The sequence below is a fragment of the Mycteria americana genome, chromosome 2 (genome assembly GCF_035582795.1).
Source record: "Mycteria americana isolate JAX WOST 10 ecotype Jacksonville Zoo and Gardens chromosome 2, USCA_MyAme_1.0, whole genome shotgun sequence".
Classification (NCBI taxonomy): domain Eukaryota; kingdom Metazoa; phylum Chordata; class Aves; order Ciconiiformes; family Ciconiidae; genus Mycteria; species Mycteria americana.
Window position 1 is genome coordinate 162,964,622 of NC_134366.1, and position 14,355 is coordinate 162,978,976.

General features: G+C 41.8%; 1 protein-coding gene across 9 annotated transcripts in view; it reads right to left on the reverse strand.

Annotated features, from left to right (window-relative positions):
* Positions 1-14,355, reverse strand: part of MTSS1 (MTSS I-BAR domain containing 1) — a 128,077-nt gene that overhangs the window by 19,686 nt on the left and 94,036 nt on the right. For all 9 annotated transcript variants that reach the window (XM_075495243.1, XM_075495242.1, XM_075495248.1 and 6 more), the window contains 3 exons: positions 13,575-13,666; positions 11,744-11,818; positions 563-720 (listed from right to left, as the gene is read on the reverse strand). In XM_075495243.1, coding sequence (XP_075351358.1) covers positions 563-720; positions 11,744-11,818; positions 13,575-13,666 — 325 coding nt within the window. The remainder of the gene's footprint in view (positions 1-562; positions 721-11,743; positions 11,819-13,574; positions 13,667-14,355) is intronic.

Consider the following 14,355-nt stretch of genomic DNA (forward strand, 5'->3'; position numbering starts at 1 on the left):
CCAAGGATTCATTGCTGGGCTTCAGACAACCTGAGATTATGAAAACATACTTAAACCTTTTCAATGAACTGAAAAAGCTGTCATGTAGGAGGAAAAGAGCTGCCAGAAAGCTGCATGGAAGCAGCCTGCAATCTGTCAGATAATGTCATTATATACACAGGGGAGGTCTTGAAACATTTATCAGTCCTAGCACGGGAGTAGGAGTAAGGAAGATTTATATTAAAATGTGATGTTAAGAAAAAAAGCAGTGGAAGAAACTGCATTAGAAATGTCTCAGGTCAGTATGCATAGGGAACTCAAGCCCACTTAAATCTTTGTGCCCACTGTTTTCCCATTAGTCATCTCGAAAGCATTCAGTGTCTTCTGTAGCTGAATTACTCCAAATGTCTACAAGAAAGAGCCCAACTCTTGCCACTTCCTAGGCACAGATGCAAGTTGAATTTTGGCTAGTTTCTATGACTCCAGAGATTCATTCCTAAGACATAAGAAGGTACTCTGTTTAGAGGTTTTTGGCCACTTATCCAATTTGTGAGTGGTACCGACTTAAACGGAGAGCTCTTACTATCACGGGTCGCAGCATCGAGATGAAAGTACAGAATCGACCGCGCTCCTCAATCAGAGCTTTTCTGACAGCTTGCTTCTCGGTTTCTTCAAGCAGCAGGTACTTATCATTGACGTCTTGTAAAGCACTATCCAACTGGGGCTGAATGTCACCCCGTCCTGTATGCAGGAAACAATCAAGAGTACATTTTGTCAACACTGTGGATCTCCATAGAGGATGACCTTATTTTCAGCCAGCACTGCTGCCAGATTGTGCTTTTGCAATTCAAGTCTCAACCAGCATTTTCCCTTAATTCAAATTAGCAAGGTTTTTTTCCCCAATTAAATCAAGCATTTCATAGCATTTATTTTTTTTTTCTTTTTGCATAGAATAGAAATCCATCTCAATTCAAAAGGTTTCAACAAGCCAAAGACAGCATTTTACATACGGACCTTCTCAAAGTGTCACCTGCATAAATCCTTCCCATCGCCCTTGCTGAAAATCCACATCTTACTAATTGGGAGGATATTAATCACTAACCCCAGGTATATTCCTCTTCCCTCCAACTTCTGTGCTTAGCAAGGTCCTAATGACAACTTTGTAGAGTCATTAAAGGATTGAATTAATCTCCTATATGAGATATTAGGAACATGTTACTGATCACTGGACCACTGGATTCAAGTGCTCTACACAAGCAACTGCTAGAACAGTTGTCTTCATTCCAAAGTCCTAAAGAAAAAAAAAACCTATCCACATCTCAAATACATATTAATGTCCAGTATTTGTCTATGGAAATAAAAAAAATCCAATGTTTTGCAATCAAAAAGCTTCACTGTGTTAATTATAGTCAATTCATAATACCAAAACTTTCTGTGACAAGTAAGTATCTTATTCTGCACCAACTGCTTACTCTGCATCATGCCAAAAATTTATTCCTCTAGGAATGAAGAGCTGCTGCTTAGCCATGAGTCAACAATGTTGCAGTTGCAAGATGTTTTCATGCAGCTTACACCCCTAAATATTCTAAAGAACCTCAGTTGTGTAAATTTGTCTCAAATCTCCCAGAAACATCATCACATGCAAATTAAGTATCCAGGTACATATTCATGCCACTGTTGCTAAATACCAGGAAGATAACATTGAAAAATGGTGGGCGAGTTACAAGCAGCTACCCAAGATCAATTTTTATGCACAATAACCTTTCTGCATGGAGGATTTAAAGCTATGAGCAAGAGGAAGAAAAAAGTCTCCTGATGTGTGTAGTACACAATGCAGATGAATCAAGGTCAGAGTTACAAAGGAAAACCTTTGCCTTATTATCCTATCTATTTCTTCAATATTCCAGAGCGAGGTGAAGTCATCAGCTCCCCTACACTAATACACAGCCAGAGCCGCAGGAAAGAGAGCAGCGATGGAAGCAAAGAGAATCACGCTGGCTTAGCAGCATTACAGACTGGATATATCCAAATCTCCTCTGTACAGTTAGACATAGTCCAGATAAAACTGCACAGGTACCCACAAGCAGAGCTCTGAGATGGATCCTTGAAGAATCACATGCAGTGCAACATGGGCATGGCCAGCGCCAAGGCCACCTGGGTACCAAACTGCCAGCAGGAACACCCAGTGTCTGATCCTCTAGATCAGGCTGGCCAGTGCAATGTGGTTATAAAACTGTTTTGGAAGTAAGTAACTTCAAAAATAACTGACTCTGAAGTCACAGTCACCTGCTTCCTCTCAAAATTATCATCTGCCAGAAACAAGTTATAGAAGCGTTTTGGATAACTCCCTGAAGGTCTTGTGCCTTAGGAGACAAACTGGGCCCTTCTGCTTGAAGACCATTCTGTACCTTTCAGGCCCTTCCCCATACTCTCCTTTGCTATCAGATGCAGCGATTAAACATTTTATACTTCTCCGGAGTTGTTCTTTCAAATTCCTGAAACTGAGGCTTGTGTTATTGCTCAGACCCCTTATTTTGAGAGCTGCCTGGAAATTACAACAGGTGAAACAATCCCACATTGTTTAAACCTAGATACTGGCTCACTAGCGTGGATGTACTAAATGCAAAATATATTAGTTGCGAACTAAATCACACACTCATTAGTTCAGCTCTGGAGAACATTCAGCTGCTCCACCATGTGATCGTGCACTTAACGCAGTAAATCCTTGTTAAATACATGTGCCTACGCAGTGAGAAGACACACACTTAGAAAACAACTGGACTCCATCGATAAAGTGGGTTCCATTATAGTGAATTCTGGTAATTTACATGGACCGTGCAGAGCAGAATGTCTTGGACCAGAACAACAGAGCACCCAAAACATGGGGCAAAAATAAACCTCATTTACACCTGTGTAACTCACTCAATTCAACAAAGTTATCAGGATAATGTTGAAGCTGTGTATTTTAACCTTTTGGCAAAAGAGTTTATAGAACTGCATCGCTCTCCGACATCCTCTGTACCTCTATGAAGTCTCCATTTTATTCCTTTAAGTGAGTCAGGACATTAACAGATGTACCATCTCCTCACTGCTCCTTTCACGGACCCGTTTTTATGCTATGGCTCTTGGGCACCCATGTAGTCAGTGAAAACACACAAGCTGTCCAGGGTATAATTCAGAGCAGGAAACAAGCTTAGCTGAATCATTTAGATGAGGCTCTGAAGTCAGATGTTTACACGGCATGAATACAGCTCTCTCCTGATGTCTCCTTGCAACTCATCTTTTAGGAGCAGGAAAGCTTTATTAACATCCTTTGAAAGCTACATAATGCAGACATCAATCTAGCAAGTCTTTTGAAATCAGGCATAACTCTTCTCACTCCCTGAATCGCCAGCTGCCTCCCATGGCACTCAGACAGCTCAGGAATTTGAGGGATGAAATCTCTGCCCAGTTTAACCAGTTTCCTTTGCTAAGCAGAGCAGAGCACAGCCCCTCAACAGCACTCCCACACCCAGAGGACACCGAGGATGTGAGGGCCAACTGCTGATCACCTCTGCTCCTCACCCACCTTGGGTCCCCACTAGTTTGAAACCACTACTTATCTCAGAAGGGAACATTGACCACTGGAGAGCAATGCAGTTCTTTTCCCCTTTGAATTATGAGGGGAAGGTCACTTGTCTATGGCATCCCTGACAACTGATTGCACTATTTTTGCTGTGGGACATGAGGCACACTTTCATAAGAAACATCAGCAATTTATTATTCTCTCCAGCCCACATTCTCTGGCCTTTAGGTTACCCGTTCGGAAACACTTCCAAACCAACTCAACTATCGTAATGACAGAAAATAGTTCCAGAACAGTCTCATCATGGAGCAGCTGTAAAAGTGCACCTGGAGGGACACCCCTACCCCCAGCTGCAGACAGGTTTGAATGACCCAGCAAAGCAATCAGCATTAGCAATGGTCAAAAGCATCAAATGTAGTCACAGGTCTCTGGTCTGCAACCAGCCAGACATGAACGTTTGATGCAGGGATGGTTCTGCAGATCACGTCCGGCTGCACTCGGAAGAACGAGTCAACAGTCTGAAAACCGAGAGGAAATACAAATCCAGCCTTTCTCAAAGTGGAGCTTTGGTGTTGCAGAGAGGAGCAGAAATGCAAGACCAGAAGTTGTGTACTGACTTCTCCAACAGCCTGGGGACTTGCTGCTTGACAAAGGCAAGTAACAGCTAATGAACTGCAGAGAGCTGAACTGCTTCTCATCAATATTAACATGAATCCACTGCTACTCCAAGGACAGTCCTAATATGTTACCTTCAGGCGCTTCACATCATTACCATGACGTGCAAGAGCTTTAAAGGACCAACATGCATTAAAATCTCAATCTTACAGTGTTCTGTACGAATCCTGGCTGAAAGCCTCGTGCAGCTTCTTAAATAACCATTGTTCAAAAAGAACTTTAGTAAAGGAAATGTATTAGGAAGAAGGAAAAAGGTACATCTAATTTTCAACCCAATTTCATGACTATATTTTATAAGACAACTTAAACTAGCGAAGCTGTCAGCAACAGCAAAGGAGAACAATGACTTTTAAATGCTCTCAGTGCAAGTCTGACTGCTGAAGTTAATGCTGTTATTGACAAAGTAATGCAGCAAATATTGGTGAAATTATTTTCTTCCACATTCTCACCTAAAGAGTGCTCCCTTGCACTTGTTTAGGTGTCTGCACAGAACCTGAATATTCAATATTAGCCACTTCACAGAGTGGCAGAATTTACACTGCATGAGACAATGCTGAGTATACCTCTACTCGTACAAACAAAAGCAGGCTCCAAGTCACTCATTCCCAAATCACCTTCTTTATGAGAGCATACCAGCTGCCAGGATGAATAACCCTTCTAAGTCCTGCACAGTAAAGCCAATAAATAAACTAATATGGATCTAGGCTGATAACAAAGAATTCTGCCACTGTTTACCAAAAGGTGGAAAACCTCATTGCTGCGGTTAACTTTAGACCCCTTCAGCAACCAAATCTGAGTCTTTCTGGTGGCTACTGGAGATCTGAGTCAGCTGCTAACGTTCAAAAGTGGTAAGTTGTCCCTTAAAAGAAAAGTTCCAAGTTACCAAAGGAAACTTGCAGATTGAATTACAAACCAGGAAAGACAAAAAATGTGGTTTCAAAAAAGGGGACAAGCAGCAGACACCACAGTGCCCAGCTCCAGAAGCCCAGCTGAGGCACCTTGGTTGAGAGTCTCCTGATCTAATCCGTCCAAGCTTCTTCAAAGGGCAACGCCTATATCGTTACACCTACAAGTGGAGGTATGATTATTTCTCTCAAATTCCGAAACACCATCTTTCATTCACAAGAAGATCTCAAGGCAGCTATTTTACATTTGCAATACAACTGAAACAGCACTCCAATTTAAACAGATTTGAGGTGTGATCAGGCAGCAGAAGAGGAGACCGCTGTGATGCTGATTTCCACCCCTTCCCCAGCATGAAGTTAAATATAGTGATTTCTTATCTATCGGTTAAGAAAGGTGCATGCGATTTTCAGAAAGAAGGGTGACTTGGATCACAGGTTTACAAAGAACAACAGTAAGGACTTTAAGCTCTAGACTTTAAAAGTCATATTAACAATAAGATACGCAATTATTTGAACATCACCTTGATGACGTGTCTATTCCATTTAACTTCTCTCCCAACTGTGACATGATTTATCAGTCCATGTTAATCCCTTTCTAAAATAATCCGGAGGTTTATCTACAATACTGATTTTCTTCTTTTACAGTGTTCCAATTAGATACCAAAAGAAAATAAATCAAAAGATGGTTTGTTCATTAAGATTAGGCGATATTTTAGTTTCATTAGAAATTAAAGTCTAGGCAGTTAGTGGAGACCAGACACCATAAAAAGGCCACAGCAAGGGCTACAATAAACCAGCCACCAGGGTTACAGCATGGCACAGACTTACCCAGAGCCTCAGCTGTCAGGCAGGTGCGCATGGTGAGAAATTGCAGGACACAAAATTGACACAGAAAGGAAAATAAAAAAAGTCAAACTGGTATTCCAGCATTCCTAGAGTTTAGACATTATCATCAGTGCCAAGACAAGAGAGCGAGCAGTTTGGACTAGACTATTTTGACTTCTCTTGCTGATAAAGACAAATGCATTAGCTTTGCTTCCTGATGAGCTGTTGCAAATTAAACTCCTGGTTGTTTACCATACAGTTTTATTTTAAGAGACTTAAACCAGTTTAGGAACTTTGTTTAGCTTGCAGATTCCTAGGTGAGAACATGTTAACCCGTGCTTCAGAGAAAGTGCACAACACAGACATCTGTCAAACTCCGGTCAAGCTGATGAAGTGGCACAAAGCTCATCCCCTCGCAGGGAAGAGGGAACTCGGGAACTTACAAAACTCTAGGCGGGTGCTGCATTAGTAACCACAGCGCTTTTTGATGTTCTCTACTGCAATTACATTAACAGATTGTTAATTAAATGAAAAACTAATTGCTGATGCAACGTGGAAGAACATCAAAAAGATTAACCATGATACGTGTATTTTAATTAAAAAACTTTATATATAAAGTTTTGCAATAAACCTGGCTTGCTGTCAAAAAGAGGGGAACTATCAAGAGGCATTCAAAACTCAAGGAATGAAAATAAATCAAAGAAGTATCTCTGATTTTGCAGAGTCACTGATTTTGCAACACATCTTCACTGAATTTTTACAAAGTGGAGCTTACATTATAAGCTTTGCGGGGGGCAGGGGGAGAAAAAAAACACCAAAAAACCCCCACAGGCATCATGGCCTCACCCACACGGCACTTTTTCCCTGCAACGGATAAGGATAATTTGCTCATTAGCTTCCCTCCTTCTGAGCTGTATCATACTGACTCCACAGTGAGTCCTGGCTCTCACTTCAGTCATCATGCCACACTTGATCAATTTAGAGGAATAAGGCTATCTCCTGGAGGAGAAAGGGTCTGGCCAGGGGTCCTCCCTCCCCAGCCTGCCACTCCAGACAGGGCAAGTGCCAAGTATAGAAAGAGTGCAAAGTACTTGAATGAGAAGGTCAGCATTTGCTTTAAGAACTGAGATGTTCCTCGGTTATAATTATGTTGAAGAGCTTCATGTTTTTCAGTTAAGAGTCACAGGGTTTGTGCAATCATCCTTGAGAGGAGTATAACAATATTACAGTTTCAAAGACCAGAGTGTAACACAAAAACAGCTGCAAAGGCTCTAGAACACAAGCAGGTCATCTTTGCTAACTGGGAGGAGGGGAAGAAAAAGCACTTTGGCAGTATTACAGTAAATTAATAATTACGTTCTACTTTCTCAATTTCATTAGAAGTAAGAATACTTTCCAAAACTGCTGCATACTCAAAAGCAGAGGCTGTGAGTTTGGATACTCGATGTTGATGGGATACAAGATGAAATGTTGTACTGAATGTTAAGGGCACTCTGCAGAAAATTCTACAAATAGCTTAGAGATAACACTCAGTTTTCACATGAACACAGGTTATATTATTGGGAGCATTACATATAACTCCTTTCCACAAATCCGCTTGGATTTAAACATTTTCCTCAAAGCTCACACACAGTGTCACATGAAGAACCTGAAAATGAAACCTACCAGTCAAGTTATAGGCAGAAGGAAAACCTGTCTAGTTAATCATTAATAGCCAAGCTGAAATACAGAAGATAAAGCCAACATGCACTCCAGATTTTACATATACATTCAGTTATATTTTAAGTTAGTCACTTGATGCTTTTCTTTTAAACTAAGAATCATGCATTTTATTAACCTTCCAAAATGGTTACATGCAGAGCCACAGCTGCTGTCTCTCCTCTGAATTCAATATAGCATCAACAGCTTCTAGCAGCTATGGATCCACTTATGAGGCCTTGACTCAGCAGAAACCTAAACGTGGAATTTATTTTAGATATATGCATAATTATTCTGCTGACTCAGGTTAGCTGGGCTGACTTCTGATGTCCAATGTTTGTCTGAAAACAAAGAGCAATTTAGAAGATGTATGCAGTTCCATGCACTATGTAGCTTCATCTGTTCAGACAAGAGCTAAATTTCAACGCTGGGGTAGGCAACATGCCCTGTGGGCCTGTTCCCCTTGGGAGCAAGGGCGTAAGGAAAAGGACGCACCTTGAAGATCACCATGACACCCCCAGGGACCGCATGGATCTGGGAGGTGCATCAGGATCCTATTTAGACTACATATATTTAGACTTCATATGGATTTTTACTATTTTTTTTATAGTCAAAGACAACAAAAAGAATGAAAATTATACCCGTCAGGTCTTTTGAAATGCAAGACCTTCATTTACACACAGACTTGTCATTTTACCAGATATACTCTAGATATCCTTAGATATACTTCCAAAAAGGACCCCTAACACCTTTTTGTTTTGTTTGGAAAGCCTGGTGTTTTCCCCATCACTTCAAGCTTTAGAAACACCTTTATTGCAATTAACACACCTACTCTGCAAACATAATTTCTAATAAACGATCTTAAATGCCCGGCCTGAACTTTCAACTTGGCCGCATGGAACCAGAACAAACAGACCATGCACAAGCCAGAGAACAGGCAAACCCCAACATATTCAGCCCCTTAGCGCTAAGGTGGGGTGCCCAACCTGTAGCGCTCCTGCCAGGACAAGCCACGCAGCCCATGGCCCTTTCTCCCAAAAGTCTTTGGGACGCAGGCAAGGAGCAAGAAGCTGCTACGCATGCTGCAGCCGTCGGCTCCAAGAGGGAGCCTCTGCAGCCTGATGCGGCAGGGAGAGAGGAAACCACTGCCATGACGCGAATGAGAAAAGTAGAGGGTTATATTTGAGTTCCTAGATTGGAAGCTGCCCAAAGCAGAAGAAAACCACTTTCCCATCCAGTCACAGCAGAAAAAGCTTGAAGGACGCTTTTAGCAGCATGCACAGTATTTAAGCAAATCCAGGATTCAGCAAACATCTCACTTGCCCACAGATGATCATAAGGTTAATTCAAAAATATTCTTACAAGCACTAGGAAGGGAATGAATTGGTTGTTTTAGAGTTCCCATAGGTGAGTCAGTAACTTTACAGAAAAATCAAAGGGAGAGGTCCTGCTTGAGGAAGAACAGAACAAAAAAAGTAAGTCTGAGCAACAGGGAAACAGAAGAGTTGAAAACACAGTAAGACATTCATGCACTCAGCCACATGCCTGCCAGGACGGTTTCACCCAAGAGTCTCCCTGCTGTAGTTCAAACCTAATTTGTGGCCTAAAGCGGAATCACTCCTGCAGCTTTATCATTTTATAAATAAACCCCTTCTTGATTTTTTTTATCCTTCAGTGACAGCAAGAGCAACATACTTCACCATGTAGCACATTAAACAGATTTGTCAAGGTGGGTACACACAAAAAGGTTTTCATAACAACATTTGACATTGCACTCAGACCAATGCTTTATTCCTTCAAGGTAGGGATCAAAAAGGCAAACGGGGGAAAAAGCATCTGCTACTGTTTTTTTCTTGTATATTTAAAGGCTGTAGATAACTTGCAAGAGACAGCGTGAACTTCCTCCCACCTCCCACCCACTCGTGCTGGGAACCCACAGGGCCAGCAGCTTTGGGCATTCATTCTCACATCCATGAGCCTCAGCACCTCACTGGATCTCTCCTCCCCAGGGGCCATGAGAACAACTCTCAGCTCCTCAAAAATACTGCAGCTCTTCCTTTCCCTTGTACTAGCTACCTGCGAGCCTTCATCACTTCCACCTTCCCCATACGCGTCCCTCTGCAACCAGCTTTAACGCCACCTCAGTCCCATTGGGTTTGTACTCTGGACCCAAACACCATGTGTGCGACAGCAGTTCCAAGTGGGACAGCACAGAAATACAGCAGGTTCATTGACAACTCCAAAAGCATGTCATAACACCAAAATTAATCAAGGGAATGACATAAAAAAAAAAGAAGTCTTCAATCATAGCATGGCTGCTATAAAAATGATAGCAAAATGAGGCCTGTTCCAATCCCCGCTCAAAGATGTTTAATCCTGAAGGAGGACAAGACACCAGTGTGCTGACCCTCGTCACTAGACATGGCACACATTTGGGGAGGGAGACAGGAACCCAGAAAATCCAAGGAGAAAGTCCACTTGCTTTAATCACTGCTGACAGACACCTATGGTGGCATCTACAGTATGAGAACAGTGGGTTTTTTTCCAGAAGGCTTTAACTGCTTCTCTCTCCTCTTCCCACCTTACAGAAAATGCTGTCTCCTCCTCCAAGATTGCAGACTGATTTATTCAATACTCAGAAGCAGCATAAAAGGGAGATGGAGCCAGATAGCTGTCAATTCGTAGAAACAGGTTCAAAAAATGGTTCCCTCTTCCCAGATCATGGACATGCTCTTCTCAGCCCTCACCTACCATGCACTGAGGGGTTCTTTGTATCACACAGGGACAAGAAACGATGAGACCAGAAAAGGGGGGGAAGAAAGGAAAAGAAACAGAGGGAAATATCACAGACTCTCTAAAGCTGAAGTCTGAAGTCAGATAATTTGTCACACAAAATGAGAAACATCACCCAAAAATAAAATCTTATCACAAAAAATCATGTCCCCCTAAAGATGACCATTCTGATTTAAAACATTAAACTTTTCTACAGACAGGCAGACACACAGAATCTACTGAGCTAAGCTCCCTCTTGCTGGCTTCCATCTCTCCCTCCCTCATCCCTCATCTAAAGTGAGCTAAAACTCGAGAGCAGTTTCCTAGTCGTGTGGCTTTCTACTAGCATAATTATTGACTCACCTTAGAGACAGTTCACCTGTTCTAGATAACACTTACACAATTTAAAAAGTTCAAGAAACTCCCCGCCCCAGCATTCATCGGGCTCACAGTTTTTAGGCTGGAGGCAAAGCACAAGTTGCAACCTCCAGGCTGAGAGCTGCTCAAAGCACACTTCCTAGCCGGCTGGGAAGAGCCCAGCGCCGGGAAAGGGAACGGGAACCAGAAAGTCTGCTCTGTATCATTTTTCCAAAGCTTGGTGGGGTTTGCACTTGGCCAAGTAAAACCCTTAGTGATGGCAATGCTACAGCTATCAGTGATGCACGTTTCCATTAACACGATGATGAAACTCCTGTGACAAGATGGTGGTGGGAGAGCAACAGGAGCACGAGATTCAGCTGCTAAAGAAGACAGATTGCCTTTGTGGAGAACTCCCTTTCTTTTCTTACTCATCTTTAGTTTTCTATGGTTGCCAAGTGCCCTCCCCTGACAACAATCCATGCTACCTTCTCACACTCTGAGGAATAACGTAAGGTTTAGGAGATTACAGGCTGTTAAAAAAAAAAAAAAGAAGAAAGGTGGTAGAAAGGGAGAACAGTGAGAAATGTTAATAGTTACAGAACATTTACATAATGGCTTTTTTAATATTATTTCAAACGATTCTAGAAAATTTTACAGGTATCTGCACAAGTCGTGTTACAGTGTCAACATTCCTAACAGGAATAACTTAGCAGCAAGCACTCTATTTTAAACGTGATTGACTTTGTACAAACAGTTTTAAGGCTTTTGTATAAGAACATTAGACAGCAGCTTCAGAATATGATTTAAATTGACACATAGTAATTGTACCCCGGTGTTCAAGCACGTACCAGGAATACATTACAGGGGACTGAATTATTACAATAGAAAGTCCTATCTCTGTTCAATCTTTGTCAATGAGCACAGCACAAAAGGTTTTTAACAGCACAAGTATGAAGCAAGTTACCTTTCTTTGCTTTCTTCTGTAGCTTCAGTGTGTCAGATGATTTCTTTTTTATCTCTTGGCGGGCTTTTTTGTATTCTAAAAAAACACACAGCCTCTATTATCAACATACTCGATGACAAAATGAATGTTTTTCATAGAAAACACTATGTTTAAAGACATTAGACTACAAATTTTAAGAGGACAGCTACTATTAATCAAAGCGACTTAGAACTCGCATTTTGTCGTGCCTATATGTTTGGCTTAATATAAGATTTTAGGGTGTGAGCACATTCACATACCAAAATCTTTCCCAAATAAACAAAGCCTTTACAGAAATAACAACTGAGAACACAGTACAAAATTAGAGTGCTTTTCATTTCAGAGACTCATCCACTCTCAGGAATGGAAAACAGAGATGACAGGTTTCTCGAAACATCTGTGTTCAAAAACAAGTATCCAGAAATGGCAAGGCAGAGAATATCCTGTGATCCCTCTCCAGCATGAGAGTCAGGCAGAGGGAGAGGGTGCTAAAACTCTGCCCAAGGAAGGGTCACATTGCCAGCTCTTTCTGATGAAGTGGAGCACACTGCAGTTGTCCTCATTTTCAGATGAGCTGCAAATCCCGGGAGAATTAAAATCCCAGAACAAAATACTCCACCTCTAGTCCAGGCACACTAAAGGTACCAGATATGAAAACTGATACTTAAAAAAAAAAAAAGATAAAAGGCATGTATGCATGTATATACATATACACATACACTTCAACAAAGGAGGTCAATGTTATTACTCTTCTATAGATGGAAAAACAGAAGCAGGCTGGTGGCGGGCACAGGCACTGTACCGGGGCCAACTGCACCCCCAACACCCACGTCTACCCACTATCCCTAAAACCCTAAATCTCACTGCCACTTTGGCCAGGGTCACCCCTACCTGCAGGAACCCAGGTGATTCCTCCCTCTTGCTCACTACCTGCTTAACACTCTCCACAGCACAAGGTGGAAATTTTTTCCAAGAGCTGCATTTAGCTGCTTCTATTTGACCACAGTAACAGTGGGGCAAGAAGCAACTCCTCTTTTGGAGGCCAAGCACATTCCTTCCCATCAGTTCTCACCCTCCTCAAAATAAATTATGGTGATGCTGCTTCTTTCAGACATAGCAAAAGTCTTCAATTTTCAAGGGCCAGTGGTGAAGTGCAACCTGCTTTCAGCACCCGTGCTAGAGGGCCATCATCCCCAATACAAGTTTTGCAAAGCCAAAGGCATCTACCAACATGCTCTTGCTGTGCAAGACTTTGCTGCCTCCTGCTCATCCCCCCAGGAAAGCATCTGGAGCCGTCATCAGCTCTGCAGCTCTGAGCATCCCATGTCCAACGACACAGCTTTCCCGTTCCCCAGGTGCACATTTCTGTATCGCATCAGATATAAAATAATGAAGCTGAATGTTTTACAGGGCTGTGCACTCTCTGGAGGATGCTATACCTGAGACATAACATGATCTTATAGTTAGCTTTTAACTACACCCCAGGGCTTTGCAGGGATAGATGCAGCATCTCCAATCCTCAGCACTATTGGAGATCATACAGTGAAAGTGGGCTAACAGAGTTAAAACTAGTCACTGCTTACCAGTCTAGAAAAACAACCCATCCCTTGGGGTCCTGCAAACTAAACCTTCAAAATGTATATGCAAGGGTTAAAAATTTGTTAAGCACTTTGGTAGAGGAGTGTTTTAGAAGAGAAAACTTGCTATACATATTTAAGCGCGTCATTTAGTTCGCCAGTACAAACATGAAAAGAGGAAGAAAAGCTGGTATTACAATCTTACTCCTATTAAAGAATTCTTCCTCTGTAACTACCTTTTGCATGGTCTTTATCCAGTTGATTGGCCACTTTCTTCCACTCTTCCATCTGTTCTTGAAGTGGGTTTATCAGACAGTCAATTAAAGCACTAATTTTGTTGAAAAAACACAAAGAGCAATCAAATCCTGCAGATGCCCCTATTCTTATATAGAGAGCCAAGGTCAATATTGGAGTATTTTTACTTTTTGCTGCGACAGCTACCAGTGTCACAATGTAAATATCAGAACATAAAAATGTTTACGCTGGAGAAAGCAAAAGAAAGGACTGGATCAAAAAAAATCCACATCACAAGATAACCAGAATTACTGCACGGAAGTTCAGGACAGTGAGGAACAGAGTGTAAACCAGAGGAGTGACCCGAAACAGGGCCAATGTAAACAGTTAGATCCTACTCATCTGTCACACAAAGAGCAGTTTAAATGGATACTCCAGAGACCGGAAAGGTTCATGCAGCCATGAAGATTATAAACTTAAAAAACACATGTATATGCACAAGAAGACAGAGCAGTTGTACAAGTGAACAACATCCTGCCCACCGATGTGCCTCGCCTCTCACCAGTGGAGTCCGTGATACAGCACTAGTAATGCTCCACTAATTACTGAGATTGGGATCAAACCATTTAAACAGCTAACTCTGGGGTAACTAGAGACTAAAGTTGTCTCCTCACAGCCAATTTCACAAATATCTTTATTTTAAAAGGGAAAAAGCATCCCAGGTCATCAGGCAAATGGTGAAGCATCATTTTGGTTCACCTCAGGTCAAGTATAACTTTTAAG